The following is a 27,225-nucleotide window of genomic DNA, read 5'->3' as shown; positions in this document are numbered from 1 at the left end:
TTCCCTTCATGCTTCTCTTGATCCACACCATTTAATACTGCATCTGTTGATCTCAACCAAACCAATGCAACCAGTGCCACCTCTACATGTTCCACTTCAGACTATCCAGAGGCACTAGGTCTACAATGTCAACCTTCTAGCCCCAATACTCAGGTGAGAGACCTTTCCTAGCTCATAGGACTCCTTAGTTCTGTTTCGGCAGGTTCACTTGCCAACAAAGCCACAGAACCTAAATATAGACCAGGGCCCATGAGACAGGGCACATGTACACATGTATCCATAAGTTGGGGAAAATATGTACTTTAAATAGTCTACAGTGACTCAGTAAGTACAGCAAGCAAGTAGAAGGACCAAAAAAAGATGCCATAAGGTACTTAATCAAATATTTTCTACTTAAATCTAGATACCTTCCTCACCTACTTCTTATTTCACTTCTCTCAATCACTCTAATTCCAACCGTGTCTGATAAAGTAAGGACTATAAAAGCTGGATAAGTGCAAGAGACTGACACACTTTAATGATGATCCTTTCGATTACCAGGCCACCCCATTACCCAGGGCCCTAGTCATGGAATCCTTAGATTCTTATATAGATATAATGGGCCTGGGCCTCTAAAGTATCCCTCTTTCCATCATCACTGGTCATCCCCATCAGGAACAACATCATAAATCCTCTATGGGCCTCTGCAGGACTTTGCCTTCAATGTAGAACAATAATGGCAGAAATTACCCCACTCTCTGGAGGGAGGCTGGGTCAACATACTCTGCCGCTGACTGGTTCTGAAATGAGTGCAGCCTAGAATGTTTCTAGCTATGACCATGCTCAGACTGGTAGGGATGCAGAAGTTACACAGGCTTTTGTGCTAAATATGAGTAGACATGGGCCTGAATTTGATTGATAAGATTTTACAGTTAATGATATTTATGTACTTTACCCATATTTGGGAGCTTTTCCCTGGCCTTATACAGCTTTCTAGTCTTTCTTTCTTTCTTTCTTTCTTTCTTTCTTTCTTTCTTTCTTTCTTTCTTTCTTTCTTTTTTTAAAAATTTCTTTATTGGGGGATTAATGTTTTACATTCAACAGTAAATACAATAGTTTGTACGTGCATAACATTTCTCAGTTTTCCACATAACAATACAACCCCCACTAGGTGATCCAGCCTCTGAAGGCAGTAGCAATGTAGACTCACAATTGCATATGGTGAGTTTTATGGGAGTTCTTTCCTCCCTTCAGCCATCTTTTTGTTGGTAAAAGAGATTGGAGGTGCCTCAACTGGTAAACTGCTAGACTGTTACCAGCCACTCAATCTCTCCTTAGGCTCCTCTCTGTCCATGCCACACGTGTTGGCACTCACCAGTGATTTGGTGGGTTCCTGAAGTCATTCTAGTCCTGCCTTGTTGTAGTCCCAGGTTGTGAAGTCATTCTAGTCCTGCCTTGTTGTAGTCCTTTGGTATTCCTAGTTGACCCAGGAGAGGAGAGGAGAGAAACACAGCTGCTGCTCTTCCATAGCCCTGCTTCTCAGCTTTCCAGTCTTATTCTCAACTCTGACACCATCTTCCCAGACAATACTCCTAGCCCACCTGCATGTTAGTTGTTGGGCTCAGTCAAAAATTTGTAACGTCATGGGCACCTTGGAATATACCTAAAATAAACTTCCTAGCTCCTTCCAACATGAAGACCCCAATTTCATCTGCTATACTTTTACCTTAGGTATATGATTATTAAACAATTTGTTCTGCTTTATTTTTAATGCTTTTCTGCCACCAAGTTGCAGACGTTACCATGATGCCAGTCTGACTTCCCTAGGCAGGTGACCTCACCAATGTGTCCTGGAACCCTACCTCCCTAGAGCCGTACCCTACTAGAGAAAAGATAGAAACAGGTTGGGGGTATGGATCAACCTATCAATGACCATGTCCAGTGGAGAAGCAATAACAGGATCCAGATCTCCCACCTTCTGCACCCCTTAAAGATCTTTTGTCCAAACTCCCAGAGGGAATCAAGAATAGGTAAACTTTCAATGAAGAGGAGGGGATATGGAACTCTGGTGGTGGGAACTGTTTGGAATTGTACCCCTCTTATACCACAATTTTGTCAAACATTATTAAATAACTAATAAAAATTATTTCTTTATAAAAAAGACTTTCATGCCTGAGGCACTGAGGTCCCATGTCAATCCTTGGCACCACCATAAACCAGAGCTGAGCAGTTTTCTGGTAAAAAAAAAATTGTGAACATATTTTTAATGGAATACTATGCCCTATAGTTAAAAATGATGAGATAGTATTGTTTGGGACAAAATGGATGGAACTGGATGTGATTATGCTAAGTAAAATAAATAAAGAGGTGAAACAACTGCCAGATGGTTTTACTCATATGTAGAATACAGATAGCTAAAGCAAACGAACCTGTGATAAAAAATAACCAAACTCAGACTGTGAGAACTATAATGAGTATGGAAGGTGGGCTGGGAAGGAGCATAGGATTTTGGTGGAGAGTGTGATTCACACACATACTGAATGGGTATGAAATTGTGTTCATGAGCCCTTATAATTTTGTAAGCCACTGTTAAATAACTAATAATAATAATATATATGTATTTTTTTAAAAAAGAAAGGTCCTGAATTCACCTGATACCAACTGTGCTTCCTTGGAAGTCTTTTATGCTTACTGATGCTTCCTCTGAGAGGTGGGGAGGGAGGCTTGTAGTGTGCTCTTCCTAAGTGAAGTGCCTAAGTCCAGGTCTCCATCCTCCACCTGCAAGCCCCAAGCTCCAGGATGTTCTCTCATTAGCCTTTGCCCTTAGAGTCATAGAAGCAGCTGCTCCAGGGATGGCACTGATTTAAGTCTTTGCCACAAGAGCAGCCTGACCTCTCTGGGTAGAACCCCACCTCCTCCACGAGGGTCTGCTCCTGCTGCTGGCTCCCTTTAAAACTTTCTCTGAAAATCATTATTATTATTATTGCCTCCAGGGTTATTGCCGGGGCTTGGTGCCTACACCAGGAATCCACTGCTCCTGGAGACCATTTTTTCCCCTTTTGTTGCCCTTGTTTTCATCATTGTTGTGGTTATTATTATTGTTGTTGTTGTGCTGTCCTTGGATAGGACAGAGAGAAATTGAGAGAGGAGCGGAGACAGAGAGCAGGAGAGAAAGACAGACACTTGCAGACCTGCTTCACCACCTGTGAAGCAACTCCCCTGCAGATGGGGAGCCCGGGGCTCGCTCGAACCGGGATCCTTATGCAGGTCCTTGAGCTTTGTGCCCTGTGCACTTAACCTGCTGCACTACCACCTGACTTTTTCTTCTTATTATTATTGCATGGGGGACTAATTTAATAAACACAAAGTGAGCCTGTATTATATACTGATCATTGGGCTAGGAGGTGGGATAGGCACAAGTACAAGTCTCAGTCCCAGACAGACATCTGAGTAAAAGCTCTGGAGGCTGGAGGTGTAGTGCCCCTGGTCTCTAAGCAGTCAGGAAGGTGGTTGTCAATCTGAGAGAAGTGTAAACTGAGTGGAGACTTGGCTGTGGGGTAGACCAGAAACCAAGAACCTTAAAGCAGGGAGGAGGAGAATATATTTTTAGGAACAGTGAAATGGTAAAGAATATTTGTCAGTCACATCCAGCCTAACCAACTCAACTGGATCTAATTCAATTCCAACCCATCGAGCTAATTTTACCCACTCCAGATGAAAGGAGGGAGAGCAAAGTGGTGAGCACCATGAGTTTCAGTCACTCTGGCCCCTAACTTTAGAGTGTGGGGAGGGACACCTGTTTTTTTTTTTTTTTCTTTCTTAAACTAACTTCAAAAACAGACAATGGTCTTTATAAATGTTTTTTCTGTATAAGTGCCGTGTGCTAACTGATTGCGCCACTGGAGCTCCTATAAATGTTTTTTCTAAAAGTGAAACTTGAGAGTAGCAGACTTTCTCCCATGAACTCTGCATGTGCTGGAGCAGAAGCAAGGCCTGGGGGAGGTTCTTCTCCCTCTCCCTCTCCCTCTCCCTCTCCCTCTCCCTCTCCCTCTCCCTCTCCCTCTCCCTCTCCCTCTCCCTCTCCCTCTCCCTCTCCCTCTCCCTCTCCCTCTCCCTCTCCCTCTCCCTCTCCCTCTCCCTCTCCCTGTGTGTGTGAGCACACATGCTTATGCCAGGGCCAGTTTGGAGATGGGCCTGTCCCTGACAAGAGGATGCTGATGCTCCCATGCTCAGGAAGGCACTGGATCCAAACCACAAAACGTATTTGTAAATAGCTGCATTGTTCACATTCTTAAAAAAAATACATGAAATACAAATGCATTCTTATTATAAATAGTCCAAGGATTCAGAAAATAAACAAACAAAAAGGCAAAAACCAAACAAACCCTTCTTGTACACTTCTGTTCCCTTCCCTGCACAGGTCTCAGTCTGGAATACTCACTCCAGGATTCTTCTATGTGCTACGATGCCTCCATGTATGTTTATAAATAATATAGTTTAGTTTAACATGCAGATATTTTAAAAAGACGTAGTTCTTTCTTTTTATGAGAGAGAGAGAGAGCATGAGGGAGAGAGAGACAGAAACTAGAGCTTTGTTCAGTGTTAGCAAATGGTGGTGCCAAGAATTGGGTCTGGAGTCTCTGAGGTCTCCTGCATAGCATGCAGATATTTTTAATACAAATGGGACCCCTCTGCATACTTTTTAGAGTTTTCTATTTTATTTATTTATTTATTTTACTTACTAATGTGTTTTGAAAAATTTCCCCAAGGGACCTCCAGGCCTTCCTCATCCACTTGAACGGCTGCAGGGTGGTAAATATGCATATGTATTTACCCTCAATATCATCATCCTCCTTTTGATGAACATCTAATTTGTTTTTGAATTATTTTTGCTCACATAAACAGTGCTGCAGAATGGATCTTCATCTGTACCTCCTGGGGGTATAATGTAAGCATTTCTTCAGGGAAGAGTCTAGATTAAAAGGGATGTGTACTTCTTTTCATTGTTATTATTTTTTCATACTTTAATGATTACCTTTTTCAAGCTTTTTGGAAAATTCTATTTTTTCCCTACATTTTATGAGAGGTTTAATAATGGTTTGCAAGGGTGGAAGGTTGCAGGGGTACAGTTCCACACTTCACTCACCATCCTGCCAAGTCCCCACCCATCCTTCTAGCTCAGTGGGCCTACCAGTTTCTGCTCCCCTCACAGGCTGTCATCTGCCCTCTGCAGGGAGGGGTGGCTCCTTTCCTGGGGTCTCTCTCCTCTCTGCTTGTTTCTCTTGCTGTCTTCCTACAGACCTTGGCCAAATGACATTTTCTTGCCACCTATCACCCAACTGTGTAAAACCCCAGTTTAAGGACTCAAAGGACTGTTTCAAAATGTAAAGTTGATAATTGAGGAGTGGTAACTATTATTATTTCAGAATTAGTTTTGCTTCACAAAAATGATCTGTTGCAGGGTTTAAAGTAATTCATATGACAATAGTGATTAAGTCTGCAGTGTGTGCATTCATTCATCCATCCATCCATCCATCCATCCATCCATCCATCCATCCATTCCAGTAATAGGCTCTATACTAGATACTTCAGAGTCCTTGTCTTCAAAGGGCATACTTTTATTGTATAGAGTAAGACATGCAAGTAATTTCTATTATTAGGTAAATTTATATCATCAAAGTGTTTGGAATGCTAAAAGAAATATCTCAGTATGAATGCAAAGTGGTGCAGTTTCTCTGAAAGACTGTATGGAGAGTTCCTAAACAAAGAAGAAAATACTTTATGATCCAGTAATACCACTCTTAGGCATTTACCCAAAGAACACATAAACAAAAGGAACATATGCACCCCGATACTCATAGCCAAGTCATCCATCACAGCAAAAGACTAGAAGCAGTCTAAATGCCCATTGACAGATAATTCAATAAAGGTGTTATGGAATATATACTCTATGGAACACTACTCTTCAGTAGTAAAAACAAAAAAAGGTAATATGGTGCCCTTTGGGACAGGGTGGATGGAACCCAAGGTAATTATGCTTAGTGAAATAAGTAAAGTGCTGGAAGACAACTGCTGGGTGGTTTCACTCATATGTGGAATCTAGAGAGCTTGACTACATGGTTCTGAAGAAAAAAAAAGCAAAAACAAACAAAATGTCTCTAAGACTGAGAACTATGGTGACTACCGCTGGGAGGGTGAAGGCACAGAATCTTAGTGGTGAGCGTGGTGTGAACTATACCCTGTAACCTACTGTTAATCACAAAATAAATAAATCTTAAAAATGAAAGAAAAATGTTAAATAAATGAAAAAAAATTTAGTATGAGAGACCAGAGATGCTTTGGGGACAGAGCAGACTTAGGAGAGCATACTACCAGATAGGACATATCAGCTCTAGATTTAGCAGTCAATAGTGAATGATGACTGCGCTGCCCACTCCGATGGTCACAATATATACAAGCTCAAGGACATCCCTATCCCTGAGCAGCAGTTGTTTTCATGTGTGAGGGGGACAGGGACAGATAAGAAAAATATGTTTTTTTTCTCAGGGTCTCCTTTATTTGCCCTTGCAAGAGAGTCTGACAGTCAGTGGGACTGTTCATATTCATTCATTCATTCATTCTGGCATATATTTCTAAAAGATTTATTTGTAATGATCTAAGCCTTTCAGTTGGTAAGAAAACAACAAAGCAGCAGGGCTGGCTGATGGCACACCTGGTTGAGCACACATATTACAATGTGCAAGGACCTGGGTTCGAGTCCCCAGTCTCCACCTGCAGGGGGAAAGTTTCACAAGTGGTTAAGCACTGTTGCAGGTGTCTCTCTGTCTCTGTTCCTCTGTATCACCCTGTCCCTCTCGATTTCTGTCTCTATCCCATAAATAAAGATAATACAAAATAAAAAAGAAAACTTTAAAGTAAAAAATAATAATAAAAAGGAAACAATAGAGCAGCTTTCAACTTGCACATGGAAGTGTCCCTGACAGATTTTTTTTTTTTGGGAAAATAATATATATTAAGATAGCTTAATGTCTCATGGACATATATACCCACAGGAAATTAATGCCACAGTGCTCAGAGTTCAGATAGCAAGCTGCTCATGAATCAATAGATAACATGGTGCTTGGTAGCAGGGCCCAACCAAAGAGTGTTCTGATTTATTAACTTGTCTCCTGAGGAAGATAAAGTAGGCGAGTCAACAGACATTAGGCTCCCTTTCCTCTGCTGGATCTGAGGAGGAAATAAGCCATCGAGGGATGAGAAACTAGTGTTTCATGTCATGTCAGAGTCCATTCAGAGTATTTCAGGGGAAGCCAGAGCTGCCCTGAATGACCATCAAGGGTGGGTGGACACCACCAGAGGTCTGGACATCGGAAATGCCAGTCAATACCATTTCTAGCTTATTCTTCACCCCTCCCCCCCACTCAGATTCTTCTTCTTCTTTTTCAGTTCTTTGTGTGAAAAGCTGTTTAATTCAGTTATAACATATCTGAAGATTAGGCAGAACTTAAATGGATTACAATTGTTGAAGTCAGTCCTCAGAGTTCATTCTACAATATCTCATCCATTCATTCATCCTAAAAATGACAAGACCGAATATTTTTCTTAAGAAGTTTAGGGTATACCAGAGTCATATTACACAGATGCATATAGCTCTTAATCTGGTGGATGGATCATCTGCCTCTCCTGCTAGACTGTAAGCTCTGGGAGCCACGTCAGTCATAGTCACTGGTATATCACTCTTCCCTACCACAGTACCTGGAGCATGGTAGGAGTCTGAGAAGTGAAATAGTCAGCAAGAAATGATCATGGGAAGGGAGGCTGTGCATATGGCAGTGCGAATATCAGATGGGGTTTGTTGATAGAAGTGGTATACAGCCCCTCAGAGAAGGTGACAGCTAGAGCCAAGGTGTGAACTTGTTTTTTTTTTTTTTTTTTTTGCCTCCAGGGTTATCTCTGGGGCTCAGTGCCTGCACTATGAATCCCCTGCTCCTCGTAGCCATCTTTTTTCTTTCTTTTTTTTTTCTTCCATTGTTGTTGTTGCTACTACTGCTGCTGTTGGATAGGACAGAGAGAAATTAAGAGAGGAGGAAAAGACAGAGAAGGGAGAAAGAAAGAAAACAGTAGACCTGCTTCACCACTTGTGAAGCAATTCCCCCTGCAGGTGGGGAGCTGGGGGCTCAAACCAGGACACATGTTCCTAGTCTTGTGATTTGTACTATGTACACCTGATATGTTAACCTGGTGCACTAATGCCTGGCCCCCTGAACTTGGTCTTTATTCTCTGGGTTGGGTGAGACATCTATGGGCATCAAGCAGAAGAGTGACATATCAGAGTAGGTTCCTGCTCTCTCATATACGCATTCATCCATTCTATGCAACACAATTCATCAAGCATCTTCTCTGTGTAAGAAACTATATAAAATGAAGAACTGTAAAGAATAGAAAGGAGAGTCATATCCTCAAAGAGTTCACAATCTGGTAGGCAAGATAGATCAGTCAACAGATGATTATGATATGTAAGTGCTGTGCTAGGGCTTCATAGAATGCTCCAGGATGGTTTTCTGGAGGAGGTAACATTTGAGCTGAGTCTCAAATTAGGTGAAGGAAGGGTGGGAAGGGTGTTGCTGGCAGGGAGAAAGAGAGAATACATCTGATGTTTGATAATAACTGCACACCCATAAGTAGAGCTGGTGCTCTGTGTGGGAGGTGGGGAGAGTTGGGAGAGATGGGGCTGGAAAGGTGGGCAGGGCCAGAGCAGAAAACATTGTGAGGAGATTCCTGGACTCCATCCTGTGGGAGACAAAGGAGAGCAATGCTCAGATTTGTACTTTAGGAAGATTGTGTTGATGTAGAGAATGGATGGCAGAGGAGAAGATGGGAAGCAGAGAGCCCAGTGAGACAGCTGCTGTTTAATCCAGGCAAGGCCTCACCAAAAACTGAATTAAAGTGGTGTTCGGGTGGTAGATAATAATAGCTAGCATTTACTGGACACTTACTATATGCCAACAATGATCTGCATGCATTAACTCTCGTAGTGCTCTAGTTCCTGTTGATGGAGGGAGACAGGAGCCATTCTCTCACTCCTGTTTCACAGATGAGGAGGAGGCATAGGGTCACATATCTAGTAAATATGACCTAGTATTTGAGCCATTTATGGGGTTAGAGGATTCAGCATCACCTGGACTGCTGGGCCTGGAGTCAGGAAAGGCCTGGGCTGGGGATACACTTTGAAAGTTATAGTGAAGGGCAAGGTCATTCAAGGAGATGGTGGGCTGGAGTATCCACTGGCTAACAGGTGATTAAGAGGAAGTGTCGCTTATGAAGGACAAATAGTCAAGGGGGTAAGACAGTAAGGAGTTCAGAATAGAGAAGAGTGTCTCTGTGAGAGGGGGATCACAAACTCATGTGCTGCTGAGAAACCATGTGACATGAAGAGTATCCTTATCAACATAGAGTGGGTTTAGCCACAAAGATTTCTTGGGTGATCTTGGTAAGTAACAGCTCCAGTGGTGTAGGAAGTGGGCCCACTGTCCGGGCAGTCCAGGCCATTGTTTCCATGAGCGTTTGAGTGGGCAGACCCCAAGTTCTCCCCCTGCCCAGGAAGAGACAATGGCAGGTCCCTCCGACCTCATGAACTAATGATGGATGGCTTCTTTGGATGGAGGCTACCTTTCTGTACATGCCATGTTGTCCCCTTAAGACAAAGGCCATGAATTACTGTGTATTGTGTATGGCCAACTTGAAAACCACTGCAAATGTCCTGATCTTAATTAATTTCTCCCTTCTCCCCTGTCCTTAAGTGCCTGTAATTTACCCCCAGAGAAAACTGTGTTGTGAACCCATGACCAAACCTTGTACCATAACTTTCCAGTTGTGAGCAAATACTTTGTAGGTCAAGATGTAACTATGCATTGTGTTGCATTGTGTTTGGGTTAATGATTACCTCAACCTTCTTTATGGACTATGGGTATATCTGCTAGCTTGAAATCCCCTAGTAAACGAGTTGATCCTTTGAGGCTTCTCCTGGGTTGGATAAGTCTGGCGTGGCTTCTTCCTCTCTGTGCACTATGCCCTTGTCATGTAGAGCCACCCTAGATCTCCCAGGGGGGCCATTTCACCCTCCTTTGCCAGTGGCCAGGGAGGCAGGGGATCCGGAGCAACCCACACAATGGAGAGATAAAGAAAGGCTGGAAGCAAAAGGGAGGCCAGGAAGCCAAGACTAGAAAATCCAGAGAGCTTGTTTTGGGAAGGGAAGAACAGGGAGAATAGTATGGAGGGAGTGAGCTGGGGGAAGTGAGTCTATCTCCTAAGACTTGAGCATATTGGAGATTATTTTCTAGTCTTTGTGTGTGACACACACACACATACACACACACACACACATACACACAGAGAGAGAGAGAGAGAGACTAGAGCATTGCTCAGCTCTGGCATATAGTGGTGACAGGGCTTGAACCTGGGATTCACAGAGACTTGGGCATGAAAGTCTAGTGCTTCACCTGTGTGTTATCTCTCCAGCTTTGAGCATACTTTTATGTGAAATCTTTTTAGGACTCCCTCAAAGGAGTGGAGCCTATTTGTTTTATCTGGAGTCAGGAGATAGCTCACTCAGTAGAACATTCACTTGACCTAGCCTGCAGTCCTGGGTTCAATCCCCCTGGCACCACATGGTAGCAGTATACACAAGGGATTATTCATGAGTGGGGCATCACCTAGCCCTGTCTTCCACCTTTGAGTCTGTGGGAGTGATTGAATTATGCTGGTAAGAAGCCCCAATGAAGCCATGACAGAGAAAAAACAAACAAACAAAAAACTTCTTATGTGTTGGCAAGACAGCTCACCTGGGCAGTGCTCCTGCTTTGTCATGTGTGATCTAAGTTTGAGTTTAGTTCCCATCTCACTGGAGGAAGTTTCTGTGCTATGGTAACTCTCTCTTTCTCTCTCTCAATTTTATTTATTAATGAGAAATATAGGAGGAGTGAGTGAACAAATCACTCTGGTACATGTGCTGCCAGGGATTGAATTTAGGCTCTCAGGCTTGAGAGTCTAATGCTTTATTCACTGTACCACCTCTCAAATCACCCTTTTCTTTCCTTCCTTCCTTCCTTCCTTCCTTCCTTCCTTCCTTCCTGCCTGCCTGCCTGCCTGCCTGCCTGCCTGCCTTCCTTTCTTCCTTTCTTCCTCCCTTCCCCCCTCCCTCCCTTCTTTCCTTCCTGCCTTGCTTTCTTCTTCTCTCCTTCTCTCTCTTTCATAAAGAAAGAAACTAGGTAGAGAGACAGAGGAAGTGACTACAACATCAAAGTTCCTTTCAATGTGGTGGGGGCCAGGTTAGAACCTGGCACATGACAAGGCAGCACACTATCCAAGTGAGCTATTTTTTAGCCCCTGTGGTGCTTTTGATCACCCCTATCTCTTTCTCCCTCTTTGTTTCTATCTGGAAAAGTCAGTCAGGAGTGGTGAATCCCAGGTGATAACAACAACATAAAAACATCCTTCTCTTCCCTTTTCCGCCTCTGCTATTATGTTCATCATTGATTAAAAAAAAAAAAAAAAGAGAGAGAGAGAGAAGCCCATGGGGAGATAAGAAACTACAAGCATCATGTAGCACTAAGTGCAAGGACCTGCATAAGGATCCTGGTTCGAGTCCCCGGCTTCCCACCTGCAGGGGAGTTGCTTCACAAGCAGTGAAACAGGTCTGCAGGTGTCTTTTTCTCCCCCTCTCTCCATTTCTCTCTGTCCTATCTAACAGTGATGACATCAATAACCACAACAACAACTACAACAAAAATAAAAAACAACAAGGGTATCAAAAGGGAAGATAAATATAAAAAAATTTAAAATAATAAAAAAAGAAACTACAAGCATGGCACAACTTATTATAAATCATGACTCCCTCCAAAAAGCATACTTAAAAAAAGCTCTCCTTGTGTAGGAAAAATGAGTGAAAACTTATCCTCTCGGAAAACCACTAGGGGTCTGAAGATGTTTCTACTTTAGAGACTGGAGGCATCAAATGATTAAGTAACTAAGTTAGAGATGTTAATTAATTTTTCTTTTCCTTCATTTGTGAGAAACAACATACTCTGCTGATCATAGAGGGACTGGCCACACAGCAGGGCTCTTGGAGCCTGCTGGAGCATTCAGGAGTGAAACTGGATGCTGCCATTCTTATGTGGTTCCTACTCTGACAGTCTGGAAGTCACTGCCAAAGGTCTGTGTGACAAATTCTCATTCCTGCCTTGAAAAAAAAAAAAAATTACAGCTGGGCAACTCTCCATTTCTAATGGGGTCTGCAGAATATCAATACTAAGGACTGTGGATCTGGCTGTCAGATTGACAAATGAGTCTTCTCTTCTGAAAGGAACTTAGAAAGTTGTATTTGGAAGCTGAAGAGGAACTATCAAAAGCAGGTGGGGGCTGCCCCACTCAACAGCTGAGCCCTTTCATTTGAGGACAGAATGGAGGCTATTGTTTTTCATTGTGAATCATGGTGAGATGTCCTCCCAAATGTTGGAAGTCTCAAACCAAAAGTCTAAACCAAAGTCAAAGGTTTAGGTTTCCACAGAAGCCATCTGGCCCTCCATATCCTGCCAATGACCTAACTGGGGATAGCAGGACCCAGTATTTGTGCTTGTTTTTATTAATAGTATCAAACAGGCTAGCGGGTAGCTGCTCTATGTGGTTGTGACGATAGCATTCTCCTGGCACTTTTTCTTCCTTTTTCCTTCTTTTCTTTTAAAAAGAAATTCTTTTACCACAAAAGGAAATTGAGAAGGGAGAGGGGATAGACAAGGAGAAAGATACCTCCACCACTGCTTCACTGTCCATGAAGCTTCCCCCTTGCAGGTGGGGACTGGGGGTTTGAACCCATGTCATTGCACATTAGGTAACATTTGTGATTAACCAGGTGCACCCCCACCTAGCCTTCTCCTGGTACTTTTGAATACAGATCCAGGGATGATCCAACACAGAGTCCAGGTTGAAATTAGAGTCCTTCTCATTCTCAGTGGTTCTAGTCTAGCAGGGAGGGGTGCTGGTAAATCTCTGGGCAATGATTTTCATTCCTGGCCTCTCTAGGTACTCCTGAGACCCTAAAAAGATAAACCCATTCTCTGGTCATGTTTTCTGGAGAATTTCATGAACATTGAGGCTGGTGGCCAACTAACTAGTTAAAATTTACAACTTTATTTTCAGGTCTACCAAGAAGTATGGGCAAAGAGATTGAATAAGTGCCTGGTGAATGCATGTACATTTAGGGAACAAGAATAGTTTCCTCTCCTCTTGGACAATAGGGGGGATGGTGAGTCTTCTGATGTCAAGTCACAATGGGAGGGAATCCCAGCAGGGTTAACAGCCATCTTAAGTGGGGGCCACAGAGTCTGACTGGTTATGTCAACATTGGAGACAGTTTGGGAAGTGCTGTCATCACATGAGTGTCTAGCTTTGCACTCACAGATACCTAGCCACTCAATTAATTCTCCCTGAATTCCACAGTTGTGTCCTAGTCCTTGATCTACCCAGATGGCTACCTGATCTACATACATCTTTTTACATCTCTATCCTTGACTCCTCTCAAAGAGCTCCTGGTTTAATTAACATTTGTAAGTGCACAACCAGAGACAATAGCACACTGTCATCTATCTCAGGCTGCCTCAGGGAGAAGGGCCCCCGGGCAGATATTAATGGGAGTCTTGGCAGTGGTGGGTGAGGGAGACAAGGAGACCTGCAGACGGTAGCACTGGAGTGATAGTTGAGCAGAGGGTGCAGATCTGAGCATTATAGTGCCTTCATTCTTTCAACAATGCACATCTCTACAGCTCATACTTAAAAAGCATTGGGAGTACTTAGAGAGCTCCTAGTTTAAAATATGACAGCTGGGAAGCCAACAAAGGCAATTCATATATATATGGACTTTTTTTTGCTCTACTCAACAATAACAGGGTTATTGTTAACCTATACAGGTTAACAATAACCCTGTTATTATTGAGTATCTGTGCCTGTGTAATCCCACCATTCCATGAGGTCCCTCTCTCTCAGATATTAAAACTTATAAAGCCTCCCTGTGAACAGGTGCTCCCATGTGGTCCCTGCGCATGGTAAGGTGTGTATTCTACCTGATGAGTCACTTCCTGGTCACCCAGAAAGCAGTTCTTAATAGGCAAGTGTAAGGAGCAGTGATGCACAAGGGGGAAATAAGATGCAAGGGGAGTTTCGCATTTCTTAGGAATGTGACAGAATTACCCAGACCCTACTTCATGGAGTGCTGTGAGACTGGTGCCAAGTCTTAATAATTTTTATGTTCCCAGTACCATAGATGCTCAGTGAAAATGTTCATGAAACAGGTCATGAAGTCAGTGGCTGATACAAAGCTGCTGTCTTAGGCATACTACGTGTCCTTCACTTCCTCTTTGAGGAGAGGGTGGGAGATGGTGAGTCTTCTGATTTTAAATCACAATGGGGAGGGAGTCCCAGCAGGGCTGGCTGCCACATTAAGTGAGGGGTAGGGAGTCTGATGGGTGATATCAAGCTGAGAGAACAAGGTGACAAAAGTAGGCACCCCCAGGTCACTGCTGGAGGCCTTCTGAGGTCAGCCAACCCATTTTCATTCTTAACATGGGAAGCTGAGGCCCAACAAGGGGAGTGACCTTTTCCTTTGTAACATGCCATAGTCAGGATTAGATTCTAGACTTCTGGGCTCCCTGGTTAGTTTTCTCTCTACAAATAGATCTGGACTCCAAGGTGAGACCTACAATTCCCTTAACCATTCCACCTTAAGTCACTTAATCATGCCAGTTTGTCATTTGGAAGGTAGAGATAGAAATCCCTCCCTTTGGGGGGCTATTGTGGGATTAAAAAAGCCAATGAACATTATGTATCTCCCTAGCACAGTGCCAGGCAGGTTGTGGGTGCTCCATTAGTTGCCTCACCCCTCCTGGGTTCTGTTTCTGCTCCCAGCAAGCTGCCCCACTATCTGTCTTGGGTGGTGTGGGCCTGTGGCCATACAGGGCCACCCACCTCAGCTGAGCTAGCCAGGGTGACATTTCTCAAATGTTCAGGAGGACTGGGGCACACCTTGGCTTAATTGGATTTAGGATAAATGCCAACGGAGAAAAAAAATAAATAAAGCAATCTGGTCTGGCCTATAGCCCAAGAGTCTATTCTTATGGATGGCAAAATAAAATTGAAAAAAATATCGAAATAAGTATATAACTTTGCATAGCTGGAATGATACATTAGCATGCAAAGGAGGTGTTCTGTTGACAAAGGGATTCATGGTAGGATTCCTTTAATTCACCTGTTCTCACCCATTCCTGTTAAGAACCTACTTAAGGATCCATTGTCCTAGCAAGATTCGCATCAACTTTCCAGGAAGAGCTTTCTGCTCTGCACAGACTTGTTGCCTTTGGCCTTCTTACAAGACCCCCTTGAGCTCAAAGCCAAAGCAGCAAAAACCAGGAGTGAGAAGAAAGTAGTTACTCACCACACACTATGAGATGTTCCATGATTTTAGTGCCACCAAGAAACAAAGCAAAGCAAAGCACAACAAAACATTGCCAATTACTACTACGAAATAAAACTGGTTGTGAAACAAATTCTGATTTCAGAAATGTGAAGATGTGGGATAAAGACACATTTTAGGATAAATGAAAAGGAAGTATTTGAGGATGAGGGTCCGCTGGTAGAGTGGGAACATACAATAGGGACAATTTCCACCAAGACTTACTTTAACAATATTTAATTGTTTCTATGGCTCTGGGGTCTGTCTCATACACGCATAATTTTACTGCTCCCAGGTTGATGTTTTCATTTCACCCTTTTGACTTCCTCTCTCTATATATACATTTATTTCTATAAATACACACACACGCACACACACACACACACACACACACACAGATACAGAGACAGAGAAAGAGAGAGAAACAAGAGTGACAGAGGAACAAAGGGAGAGGTCTGGGAAATTAGAGCTTCCCCCTGTGCTGTGATACCATTCTCATGTGCCAGGACTCAACCCAGTTCTCATGCATGACAAGGCATGCACCCTACCATGTGAGTTATCATTCAGCCCCAGTTTAACATTATTTAATCATTGTTTTTCTTTGTGAAAGAAACCACTAAATACACAGGCGCTATGAGGACAGACACTGGGTCTGTTTAGTTCACCACTACATCCCCAATCACCTTGCTCATAGTAGGTATTCAGTGCATATTTACTAAACAAATAAATGAACAAATGAGATAAAGCCACATTATCAAACATGGAGAAAACCCAGAGAAGAAAATAAATCATTCATAGTTCTCCCACTGTGAGCATTTTGGCTTATTTCCTTCAAGTTTTATTTCCTATGAATATGCTCTTTTATATACACGTAAATATAATGTATTATTAGATTTAGCTCTGGGATGTGTTTTTGTATTTCTCTATTAATATGAATGAAATGATGAAATGAGATGATGCGGAAATGCTTTGAAGGCTGTAAAATGTTTAACCAAATATCTTATTATTAGTTATAATAATCATAGCAATACTGATATGAATGCGGCTGATTTTCTGAGCATATACTTCAAAGCAAATAGAGAATTTGCCCTCGGAAGCTGGGAATCTGTTCTGTTCTGCATCCTGTTCACCATGGGAAGTCCCCTCTCTTCCATATTGGGATGAGGAAGAAAGACTTGAGGTTCTTAGAAATGATCAGCTCTGACTTCCCACCCACCTCCTGCCATGCCTTAACCTCCCTCTGTGTCCCAGGCCTTCCAGAAGAAACTGTCTTCTGTGATCAGGTCGGGGATGACAGTAGATTCAGACTCTCCAGCTTTTATTTTAGGCAACCAAGAGATAAGAGAAAGAATATCCTCAAGTTTTTGTGTAGTCCTGCATTGAGACTTTTGCCCCATTGAGAACTTTCAAAGGTCTCCCTTCTGAGAAGCAAAACCCATGTGAGCAGCAGAGAGGTGCATGGCAGTAGAGTGTAGGTTGCAAGTTTGATCCCTAGGACCACATATGTCAGAGTGATGCTCTGGTAGCCCCCCCCATAAATACACAAATAAATAAATAAATCTGAAAACCACATCGGGGCTGTGCAGTGACACACCTGGTTAAGTGCACACTGCCATACATAAGGACCCTGGGTTTGAGCCCCCAGCCCCCACCTGCAGGGGGGAAGCTTCATGAGTGGTAAATCAGGCCTGCAGGTGTCTCTCTGTTTCTTTTCTTTTCTATCTTCCTCTTGCCTCTCAATTTATCTCTTTCTTATCAAATAAATTTTTAAAAAAAGGAAAAAAATGGGCACTGGGAGTGGAGGATTTGTCATGCAGGCATTGAGCCCAGCAATAATCCTGGTGGTAATGCAGAAAGAAGGAAAAAAAAAAATCAGATGGGTTGGGGAAACAGCATAGTGGTTATACAAAAGTACTTGAGGTTCTAAAGTCCCAGCTTCAGTCTCCAGCACCACCATAAATAAGAGCTGAGCTGTGCTCTGGTCTCCTTCTCCCTCCCTCCCTCCCTCCCTCCCTCCCTCCCTCTCTCTCTCTCTTGCCATACATACATACATACATACATACACACATACATATGTGTATTTGTGTGTATGTATTTTTTCATTAAAATAAATAAATATTTATTTACTGAAAAAATTACACCAGATGTGAGGTGGTGCCTATCCTCACTTCCCTGACAGGTAGAACTATCAGTCCTGGCTGACTGAGAGGCATCCTTACCTTCTTCTTCTTCTAGCCTTACCTTGATACCAAACCACAGAGCAGGCAGGAGGCTTCCTTCCACTTAAATTCCTTTGCAGGAGAGTGATACCCCCGCCCCCTTTTGCAGGCTACTTGGAATTCTTTTCACACAAGTGATAAAGCATCTATCAGACTTGGGGTAGCAGCTTTCCTTAGTATGATCCCTCCCCTCCAAAAAGACTTTTTCTAGAGCATTCTGAAAAATATCCTTCCCATTTTGGTGAAAAGAACAAATAAGATTTTCCTATCAGCTTTAAGAACTGACAGGTGGTGCAGGAGAAGTGGGTTAAGGAGGTCAGCTGACACTTTCCTCTAGTTTCAGGGTGAGTCTCTTTATCTCCTGGGTGGACCCAGAGCCTCTAGTGAGTGGGAATTCTATTTCTCTTCCTCAAGTCACAGGTGACAGGACAGACAGAGGACCACTGATCCCGAGAGTCCAGGGAACTTACCCTCTGTTCTTGTGTGGCCACGAAAGTCTGGAACCCTGGAGCCACCCCAAAGCCCAGCTCTTGGATGAAAGGTGGCTCAGACTGACTGTGGATCTGAACTTTCACTCCCGCTTCAAATGTCGTTTCCTCTGAAAGAACAAAGATGGACAGAGCCATGGGTCAGTGACAACAGATGATCATGGAGCCCTGAGATGACCAAGTTCAAAGGGACACTAGAAAAGCCCCCAAAGATATCCACTTCTGTATCCCTGGAATATGTGAATATTACCTTACATGGCAAAAGAGACACTACAGGTGTTAGTAAGGATTCTGAGTTGGACAGACTACCTGTGGTCACCCAGGTGGCACAACATTCTGTCACCAGGGTCCTTCTAAAGGGAGGCAGGAAGGTCAGAGTCAGAGAGTGGAAACACACTGAAGATGAAAATCGGGGCTGGGTGGTGGTGCACCTGGTTGAGTACACATGTTACAACGCTCAAGGACCTGGGTTCAAGCCCCTGCTCCTCACCTGCAGGGAGAAAGCTTCATGATTGGTGTAGCAGGTCTTCGGGTGTCTCTCTGTCTCTCTTCCTCTCTATTTCCCCCTTCCCTCTCAATATCTGACTGTTTTTTTTTTCTGCCTCCAGGGTTATTGCTACGGCTTGGTACCTGCACCATGAATCCACTGCTCTTGGAGGCCATTTTTTCCCTTATGTTGCTCTGTTTTTTTTAATCGTTCTGGTTATTATTATAACTGTTATTGATGTCATTGTTGTTGGATAGTACAGAGAGAAATAGAGAGAGGAGGGGAAAACAGAGAGGAGGAGCGAAATATAGACACCTGCAGACCTGCTTCACCACCTGTGAAGTGACTCCCCTGCATGTGGGGAGCTGGGGGCTTGAACCAGGATCCCTAAGCTGGTCCTTGCGCTTTGCACCATGTGCGCTTAACCCGCTGCGCTACCGCCCGACCCCCTGGCTGTTTCTATTAAATAAATAACGATAATTAAAAAAAAAAAAGATGAAAATGGATGTAATTGCGAAGAAAGTGGTGGGAACCATTAGCCAAGAGATGTAGGCAACTTCTAAAGGCTGGAAAGGCAAGGATTTCCCCCTGCCCTCCAGGTCTCTGCAAGGAGCATGCACCAGCTGACACTGATTTTACTGATTTTACTTAGTCTAAGGACATCTGTTTTGGTAAGTAGTGATGAAAGCAACCCCAAGAGGGAGGGGACCGTGTGACAGTGATGGATCTAGGGTGGAGGGCACCCAGCTAAGGTGAGTGTGACCTGGGAGACAGGAGCCTATTGTAAGCAGCTAAATGTGCCTGCTCAACATCACATGACTTGAGTCAACGAATCACAAGTGGCCTAGCCTTCACACTCCAACATTCACAAACAAGGGGAGGGCAGGATTAGAGAGAAGAAAACCCATAAAGGTGGGAGTGTCTCCAGACTTCAGGGCAGACTTCTTCTCCTTGCCTGCCTGCTCCTTGGTTCCATGGTGTATGTGTGTGTGTGTGTATTTTTACTTGGTGTTGCTCTTAACAATTCTTTTCCCACTTATAACTACCAAAAAACTTTTGCTTTTACCATCAAAAAAGTTTGTGTCCTGACATTCTTTTCTGAGATGCAAACTAAAACTGAACCAATATTTCAGAATCCAAGTCCCCAGCAACAAAATCCATTTTTGATTCTTGGCTTCCAGAACTGTAACATGGTAAATCTGTGTTGCTTGCAGCCACTAAATTTGTGGTAATTGGGTACAGGAGCAACTAGAAAGTAATTCAGTTCAGCTAGGTCAGCTCCTTGCTTCAGTCTCTAAAAGGAAAGAATGGAATTAGGCTGTGAGTCGGGCACCTTGATTTTATTTACGAACCCCTCTGCAGGAGGAGAGCACAAAGATGCAACAGCAAGACTAAAATCACAGGCCTTTGCCTGATGCCATGCGCCTGCTTCTTAGAGCTGCAGTAGATGGAGCAATAAGAAGAAAAGTTTCAGGAGCCAGGTGGTGGCTCACCTGTTTAAGTGCATGTATTACCATGCACAGGGAACTAGGTTCAAGCCTCTGGTCTCCACCTGCAGCGGGAAAGTTTTATGAATGATAAAGGAGTGCTGCAGGTGTCTTTATCTCTCTTTCCCCCTCTCATTTCCTCTCTGTTCTATCAAATACAGTAAATAAAGTTTTAAAAAAATTTTAAAAATTAAGAAGAGAAGTTTCTCATGGTTGTTCCTTGGCAGGAGAAATAGCCCTTGGCTATTTTTTTTTTTTAGATAGCTCACAGAATGATATTTATGAAATGCAAACCTTCTTTGTCTTGCTTGGAAGGAGCCCAGGCATTTTAACCAGCCCTGGTTCCAGCTTAGCCTTGAGTTTTGAGGTGAGAGGGGTAAGAGGTGGTTGAATCCTGCAGGGATTCCCAGACTGGTTGTTTCTGGTCCCTGTTCTTCATGGATGCTTATGCATCTCCTTCTTCCCAGTATGGCCCCCTTCCTGGTCTTCCTGACCATCTCTGTGCCACCTCTGAAGATTCAGCACCTAGTCCATCCAAGGCAACTTCTTCTCTTGCTTCTTATTCTATTGTGTTTCTCACATATGCCTAGTAAAACCTGTGCTACACAATGAAGCAATTTTTAACTGACTGTCTCTTTCACCAGGGTGGAGCTATCTGAGCCCGTGTTTCAGGGTTTTCCTCCGGATCTCAAAGGCCCTCCACAAGACTAGGCATATATAGCAGGCACCCAAGGAGTGCCTGATGAATGAAACAGGGAGAGATTTGTGTTGCTAAAGTTCGGAAGCTCCAGCAGGCCGGGCTAGGGTCGCAGCGGTAGACAGAGACAGAGACTCGTGGACACACGGCTGGGATGAGAAGCTGCAGTTTAATCTTTATTCACGAACGGGCAAATCACCACACCATGTGCTTCTCCATCAGTCTTCCTCCGCAGCAGCTGCTGGGACTCTGCACATCCTTAGCATAGGGGGTGGGGAGAAAGCTAGGCGCGAAACTAGCAAGGGCCAAACCAATTCCCTCAGAGGTCGGGGGGAAGGGGAGCAAACCAATATGAAACATAGCAACAGATTTGCCTCTCAAACATCACACACTAATGGACAAGGACAGTCTAGAGTCCAAATACAATAATGTCATTAAAGTAGAAAGTGGGTGAATGCAGGCATGGGAGAGGAGGGATAGAAGAGGAGTGAAATTATAGGCCATTTGAGGAAGGGGGTCTGCCAGCGCTGGGGTCATTGCTTGGAGAGAATTTGGGGACACAAACTAAAGCTGGCATAGATGAGAAAGGGGCAGGGGTGCAGATCTGGGTGAGAGTCCAAGGTTATAGGTACACAGAAAAGAACATCTAGTAGGTTTAGTAGGCAGACAGGGACCAGAAGGAAAGATAGACAGGGTGTCCACAGTCTGATAGAGTGTCCGATGACTGACACTGGGTTTCAGTAGAAGAGCTGTCTGGTCAGAAATCCTTTCTTTTTCTTCTTCTCTTTTTATTTATTTTTTTTTCACTACTCTGGGCTGACTCCCCCCCCCCCCAGATATAAAGATACACACACACACACACACACACACACACACACTTATACACAGACACACGGAAAGATACCACAGTATTATAGCATTCCTTAGTGCAGAAGGGGTTGGGCTCAAACCTGAACTGAATGTTGGCCAAAGTAAGCACCCTCCCATGTGAGTTATCTTGCAGGCCCCAGGACTCCTTTAATACACATTTATTCACGGAGCAGAAATCTCCAGGCAATTAATCCATCAACACACAAGTTCTGATCTCAAGCACAGTCAACTATTTTGCCATCTCTACCTTGTCATCTTTACCCATAGATGCCCCTGTGTGCCTGTGGTTTGTGCCCACCTCTCCTGTAGATGGCAGAACTGTCATCAAGAGAGGACAAACATTTGTGCTTCATTCCAGTACTCATTGCCTAGCCGGAACCTGACCCACAGGGGCACCAGGGAGGGGGCTGCAGGAGAATAGAGGCTGGATCAGAAGGGGAGGGTTGAACAATCAACTTTCACTTTGTTCTAAATTCTATCAAAGAGAAAGGATGAGGAAAGGTCAAGGAACTGAAAAACAGACTCAGACAGTAGGGTGGGAATGAGAAGGGGAGGTAGAATGATGTTGGCATTAGATGCTAGTGCTTGGCTGAACCAAAAGCACAGCTCAGTGAGGTAGAAGTGTGTGTGTGTGTGTATGTATGTGTGTGTGTGTGTGTGTGTGTGTGTGTGTGTGTGTGTCAATGGGAGAGATGCCAAAACTTGTTTTCCAGAACTAGTTGAAGCAGTGTTCCCGCTATATAATGGAGCTTAAGAAACCTTAGAGCTCACAAGACAGGCTCAAAGGAGGGGCCCTGTGGCTTATGGAGAGGAATGAAAAATGAAGCCTTTCTTTTGGAAATGCTGTGAGTAATGAGCAGAGGGGCCAGGCCAGGTGTGCCTCATCAGGAAGGGCTTCCCAAGGCGAACTGGACTGGACTCAGGCTGGAAAGGGCAGCTCATTTCATGTGTAGCAGTAGCTATGCCAAGTACAATTCTAATGTAACCACACACGATCACTTTACTTATTAAGAAAGATTTATTTATTTATTTTAATGAGAGAGAGGGAAACCAGACTTATGCCTTATGATGGGGTTGGGGCCCATCCAGGCCTTAGGCATGTAAGTCTGGCATGCTATCTACCCACTGTACAATCTCCCCAGCCCTCACCTTGTGTTTCTACATGCATCCAGAGACAGCGTGGGTATGAGTGAAAGAGGTTGGCAGAAAAAGTTTTTGCTCTCTTTAGAAAAGCTCGAGCCAAGATGGCAGTTTTCTAAACCATACTACCACCACCACCACAGGGAATGTGACTTGTAAGTGATTTTTAAAAATGAATTAGGAAGCTAATTATTTAGCTCCCCCAGCTTTACTAAGGTATAGTAAAAACACCTTTATTAGAGGACAAGCAAAATTGTAAGATCTTTAAAATATGCAACATTATATATACTATAAAAAGATTTCTTCCATCAAATTAACTCACAAATCCATCACCTCAGGTATTTGGCTTTTTCAGTTCTTTTAAAAGTTTAAATTTAAATTTAACTAAACTTAAATGTAAATGGCCTCATGGGGCCAGTAACAGCCTTAGAGGTGTTCTTTTGGATATTACCAACTGTGAGCAGACCCCAGCCCTCTCAGAATAGCAGATGACTAAGACTCCTCAACCTGACACTTTTTTTTTTTTTTTGATGCAGTGCTGGGGAATGAACCTGGGACCTTAAGCATGCATTATACTATCAGCAGCCCCCCCCACCCACCCAGTTTTATGCCTTACTTATTTGAGATACAGAAAGAGAGAGGGGGGGGGAGAGGGAGAGGGGGAGATGGGGAGGGGGAGGGGGAGAGGGGAGAGGGAGAGGGAGAGGGAGAAGACTCCACCATTGGGAGCTATCCCTATCCCCTGCTTTCTTGTGGTGCTGGGGCTCATGCCTATGGAGGGTGCACTATCTCCCCGTCCCATTCCTAAGCTCTCTTGAGTAGGAAGTCCCTGCAGGTCTCTGGTCCTGAGGTGATGTTGGTGGGGTGCTAACTACTCCCCTGGTCAGCTCACAACTGCCATACCAGATCTTCTGGTCCTGCTTTCCCCTAAAATGCCACTTATTCTCACAGTTTCTCTTGCTTCATAGAACTGCCTTGGGCTTCCCTCTATGTCTCCTACACTTCCTGGACATAGAATGAGATGAAGGGAAATGGGATGATCCACTTTATGACTAAAGTTATGGAACTCAGGCTGTCAGACCCAAATGTTCAGCACACAGGACTCCAAAGTTCTCAAACTTGAATGCACATTGGAATCATGGAGGGAGCCCTTGGGATTTGCTCTTAGAAACTGGGGGGTCAGTCATGCTGGAGTGGAGCCCAGGAACTTGCATTTCCAGGCATTCTATGACAAGATCTGAGGCCAAACACACTTGGGCAAACAACCATGCAGTCCAGAGAGTGAATGTGACCTGGCTAAGGACACAATGAGTTGAGAATGTAAGTGTAGTTCATTTTCTGGTTCAAAGTTCTGGGGTTCTGAGTGGGAGTGAGGGGGTTCATTGTCATATCCTCTAAGGCTACTGGTCCAGCAGCTGGAGCAGAATAAGCCTCAGAAATAGTTTGGTGAATGAGGCAACAAGTGAGAAGATAACCTTATGAGTGTACCATTCCTGCTCTTTGGCTGGGGTGAAACTCCCTAGGTTTGGCAGGACACTGGGGATCACCCAAAACCCTACACCACCAAGCCACAGGCTTCCTCCCTAGTCTCCGGTCAGAGGGCTTCATCTGCTGGGATGCAGAAGGGCTGAACACAAAACAACAGCAGCAGGCAACAACTGCAATAACTGGGATCACCCACACAGTTTTTGGGTTGCAGTGCCAAATGAAAACCATGGGGTCCCTGATAAAAAGTTATGAAGAAGTTCAAGGCAGCAACCGCAGAGCATTACATTGAGTGACCTTTGAGAATGGGGCTTTGAATGACCACCAAGGTCATAGGTCTAAGCAGCTAGCCCTGACAGTAAGTCTGGCTGGTGCTAGACAGAATTATTCTTGTCCTCACATTCTTTTACCACGAAGTGATCCCACATTATGCTGCTTCAAAGAGTGCAGACTCCTCATGTAGCAAATGATTTGTTTACACCTTATGAGTGTCAGGACTCAAAGCTAGAGGGACATGAGGAAGGGGGCACTGAAGAGGGAGAAAAAGGGAGAGAGAGGGGGAGATAAAAGGAGACAAGGAGGATCAAGAGAGGAAGAGAGAGAGGAGTAGAAAGAGAAAAAAGGAGTGTGGGAGAGGAGCACAGAGGGAGAGGAAGACAGAGAGAGGGAGAGGAAAAAGAGAGGGAATGGAAGGAGAGGGAGGTAGAGAGAGAAGAAGGAGAATGGGAGAGGCAAGAAGGGGAGGGAAAAGAAGGGGAGAAGGGAGAGAAGGAGAAAGGAGTGAGAGTAAAGGAGGAAGCACAGAGGAAGGGAAAGTTATATACATACAGTGTGAGGTGCCCTTATTAGTTGGAGCCCAGCTGAAACCCATTCAACTTAACATGCAAGATGTACTGAAATGGGAGGAGGGCAACAAAGCAAGTCCACCCTGCCGAAGCCAGGCTCCCCCCTGCACTGTTCAGGGGCATGGCTATGGTCAGCACAAAGTGAGGTCTTACCTGTGGAATATTTTCTGAGTAAGCAGAAAGGATTTAGGAGCTCTGTGGGAGGAGAGGGGAGCGGTGGGCAGAATGCATAATGGGGTAGGGAAAGTATGTTTGCAATAAAAGAAGCTTAAATCTTTAATCTTTGCAAATGATAGGAAGTATGGCGAGGAAATCAACACTGGAGAGGAGAAGGAAGGCCTGCTTCTCTGAAAGCCTTAGGAATTTTCTAGGCTAGGCAGGGATGTGCTGATACAAAGCAATCTTGTGCTGAAGGAAACACTTTGTAACACTGGCTAGGAGAGAAGAGAATAGGAGGGGGTGGGAGGGAGAGTCAGTGCAGGCCAGCTTTTACCAGCCAGTCCTCTCCACTCTGCAGCCTGGGAGCTGCACCTGCCCACACTGTACTGCCAGGCTCCCTTGCCCTTTGGCACCTGGGTGGCTGCAGATGATGAGGGTCCAGGCAGGAAACCAGAGGGGAAAGCAGAGTCAGGCTAGGGTTTTCAAATGTGTCAGCTCTATTTGCCTGGCCACTGTGAGTCAGCTAGAAGTCATTTTGGAAGGTCACAGCTCTGAGTTGAGCCATTTTTTTTTTCCCCATGTCGTGCTCCCTCTCTGGGTTTTCTCTCCTTTCCTTGAGGATGCTAATATGCTCCCAGTACTGTCCCCAGGTCTCTGAACACCTCCTGTTGCTTCCCCCTAAGCCTTGGACATAATCCTCTGTTGATCTTTCCTGTGCCACCCAGTGTGTGGACTTCCTGCTTGGATCCTGACTGCTAGAGGCCCCAAAGGGCATTCATTCACTACTGAACTGTTGACAGACTGTTCGCTGAAGTACAGTCATTGGGCTTGACTGTTTTTGTTTTTTTCTTCCTTCCTTCTTTCCTTCTTTCCTTCCTCCCTTCCTTCCTTCCTCCCTCCCTTCCTCCCTCCCTTCCTTCATTCTCCCCCCCCCCCCGTTCTCTCTCTCTTTTGCCTCCAAGGTTATCACTGGGGCTCAGTGCCTGCACTACGAATCCACTGCTCCTGAAGACCATTTTTTCCCCTTTTGTTGCCTTTGTTGTTTATCACTATTGTAGTTATTATTATTGTTGTTATTGCTGTCGTTGTTGTTGGATAGGACAGAGAGAAATGGAGAGAGGAGGGGAAGACAGAGAGGGGGAGAGAAAGATAGACACCTGTAGACCTGCTTCACCTTGTGAAGTGACCCCCTACAGGTGGGGAGCTGGGGCATCCTTATGCCAGGCCTTGTGCTTTGTGCCATTTGCATTTAACCTGCTGCACTACCACCCGCCCAGCCACCATTCTCTCTCTTTCTTTTCCTCCCCCCCTCCTTCCCTTCCTTTCTCCCTTCCATCCTTCCTTCCTTTCCTTCCTTCCTTCCCCTTTCTTTTCTTCCTTTTTTAAAAGTTATTTTTTTATTTTTTATTTATTCCCTTTTGTTGCCCTTGTTTTACTGTTGTAGTTATGATTGATGTCGTTGTTGTTGGATAGGACAGAGAGAAATGGAGAGAGGAGGGGAAGACAGAGAGGGTGAGAGAAAGACAGACACCTGCAGACCTGCTTCACTGCTTGTGAAGCAACTCCCCTGCAGGCGGGGAGTTGGGGGCTCGAACCGGGATCCTTATGCTGGTCCTTGCGTTTTGCACCACCTGTGCTTAACCCACTGTGCTACCGCCCGACTTCTCCCCTTCCCCTTTATTTTCTTTATCAGAGCACTGCTCAGCTCTGGCTTATGTCAGTTTGGGGGAACTGAACCTTGGACTTTGAAGTCTCAGGCATGAGAGTCTCTTTGCATAACCATTACACTATTTCCCTCACTCTTTTTCCTTTCTTCCCACCCCCCCCCCCAGGGTTATTGCTAAGGCCTGGAGCCTGCAGGATGGCTCCA

General features: G+C 44.4%; 1 protein-coding gene across 1 annotated transcript in view; it reads right to left on the bottom strand.

Moving 5' to 3' along the window:
* LOC103108069 (acid-sensing ion channel 2) overlaps window positions 1-27,225 on the bottom strand; it is a 351,524-nt gene that overhangs the window by 64,895 nt on the left and 259,404 nt on the right. Inside the window, exon 3 of the mRNA XM_007516925.3 lies at window positions 18,168-18,295. Within this exon, the coding sequence (XP_007516987.2) occupies window positions 18,168-18,295 (128 nt within the window). The remainder of the gene's footprint in view (window positions 1-18,167; window positions 18,296-27,225) is intronic.

Source organism: Erinaceus europaeus, chromosome 12 (genome assembly GCF_950295315.1).
Source record: "Erinaceus europaeus chromosome 12, mEriEur2.1, whole genome shotgun sequence".
Classification (NCBI taxonomy): Eukaryota; Metazoa; Chordata; class Mammalia; order Eulipotyphla; family Erinaceidae; genus Erinaceus; species Erinaceus europaeus.
The sequence above is the reverse complement of the archived record's forward strand: the minus strand, read 5'-3'. Positions and strand labels throughout refer to the sequence as shown.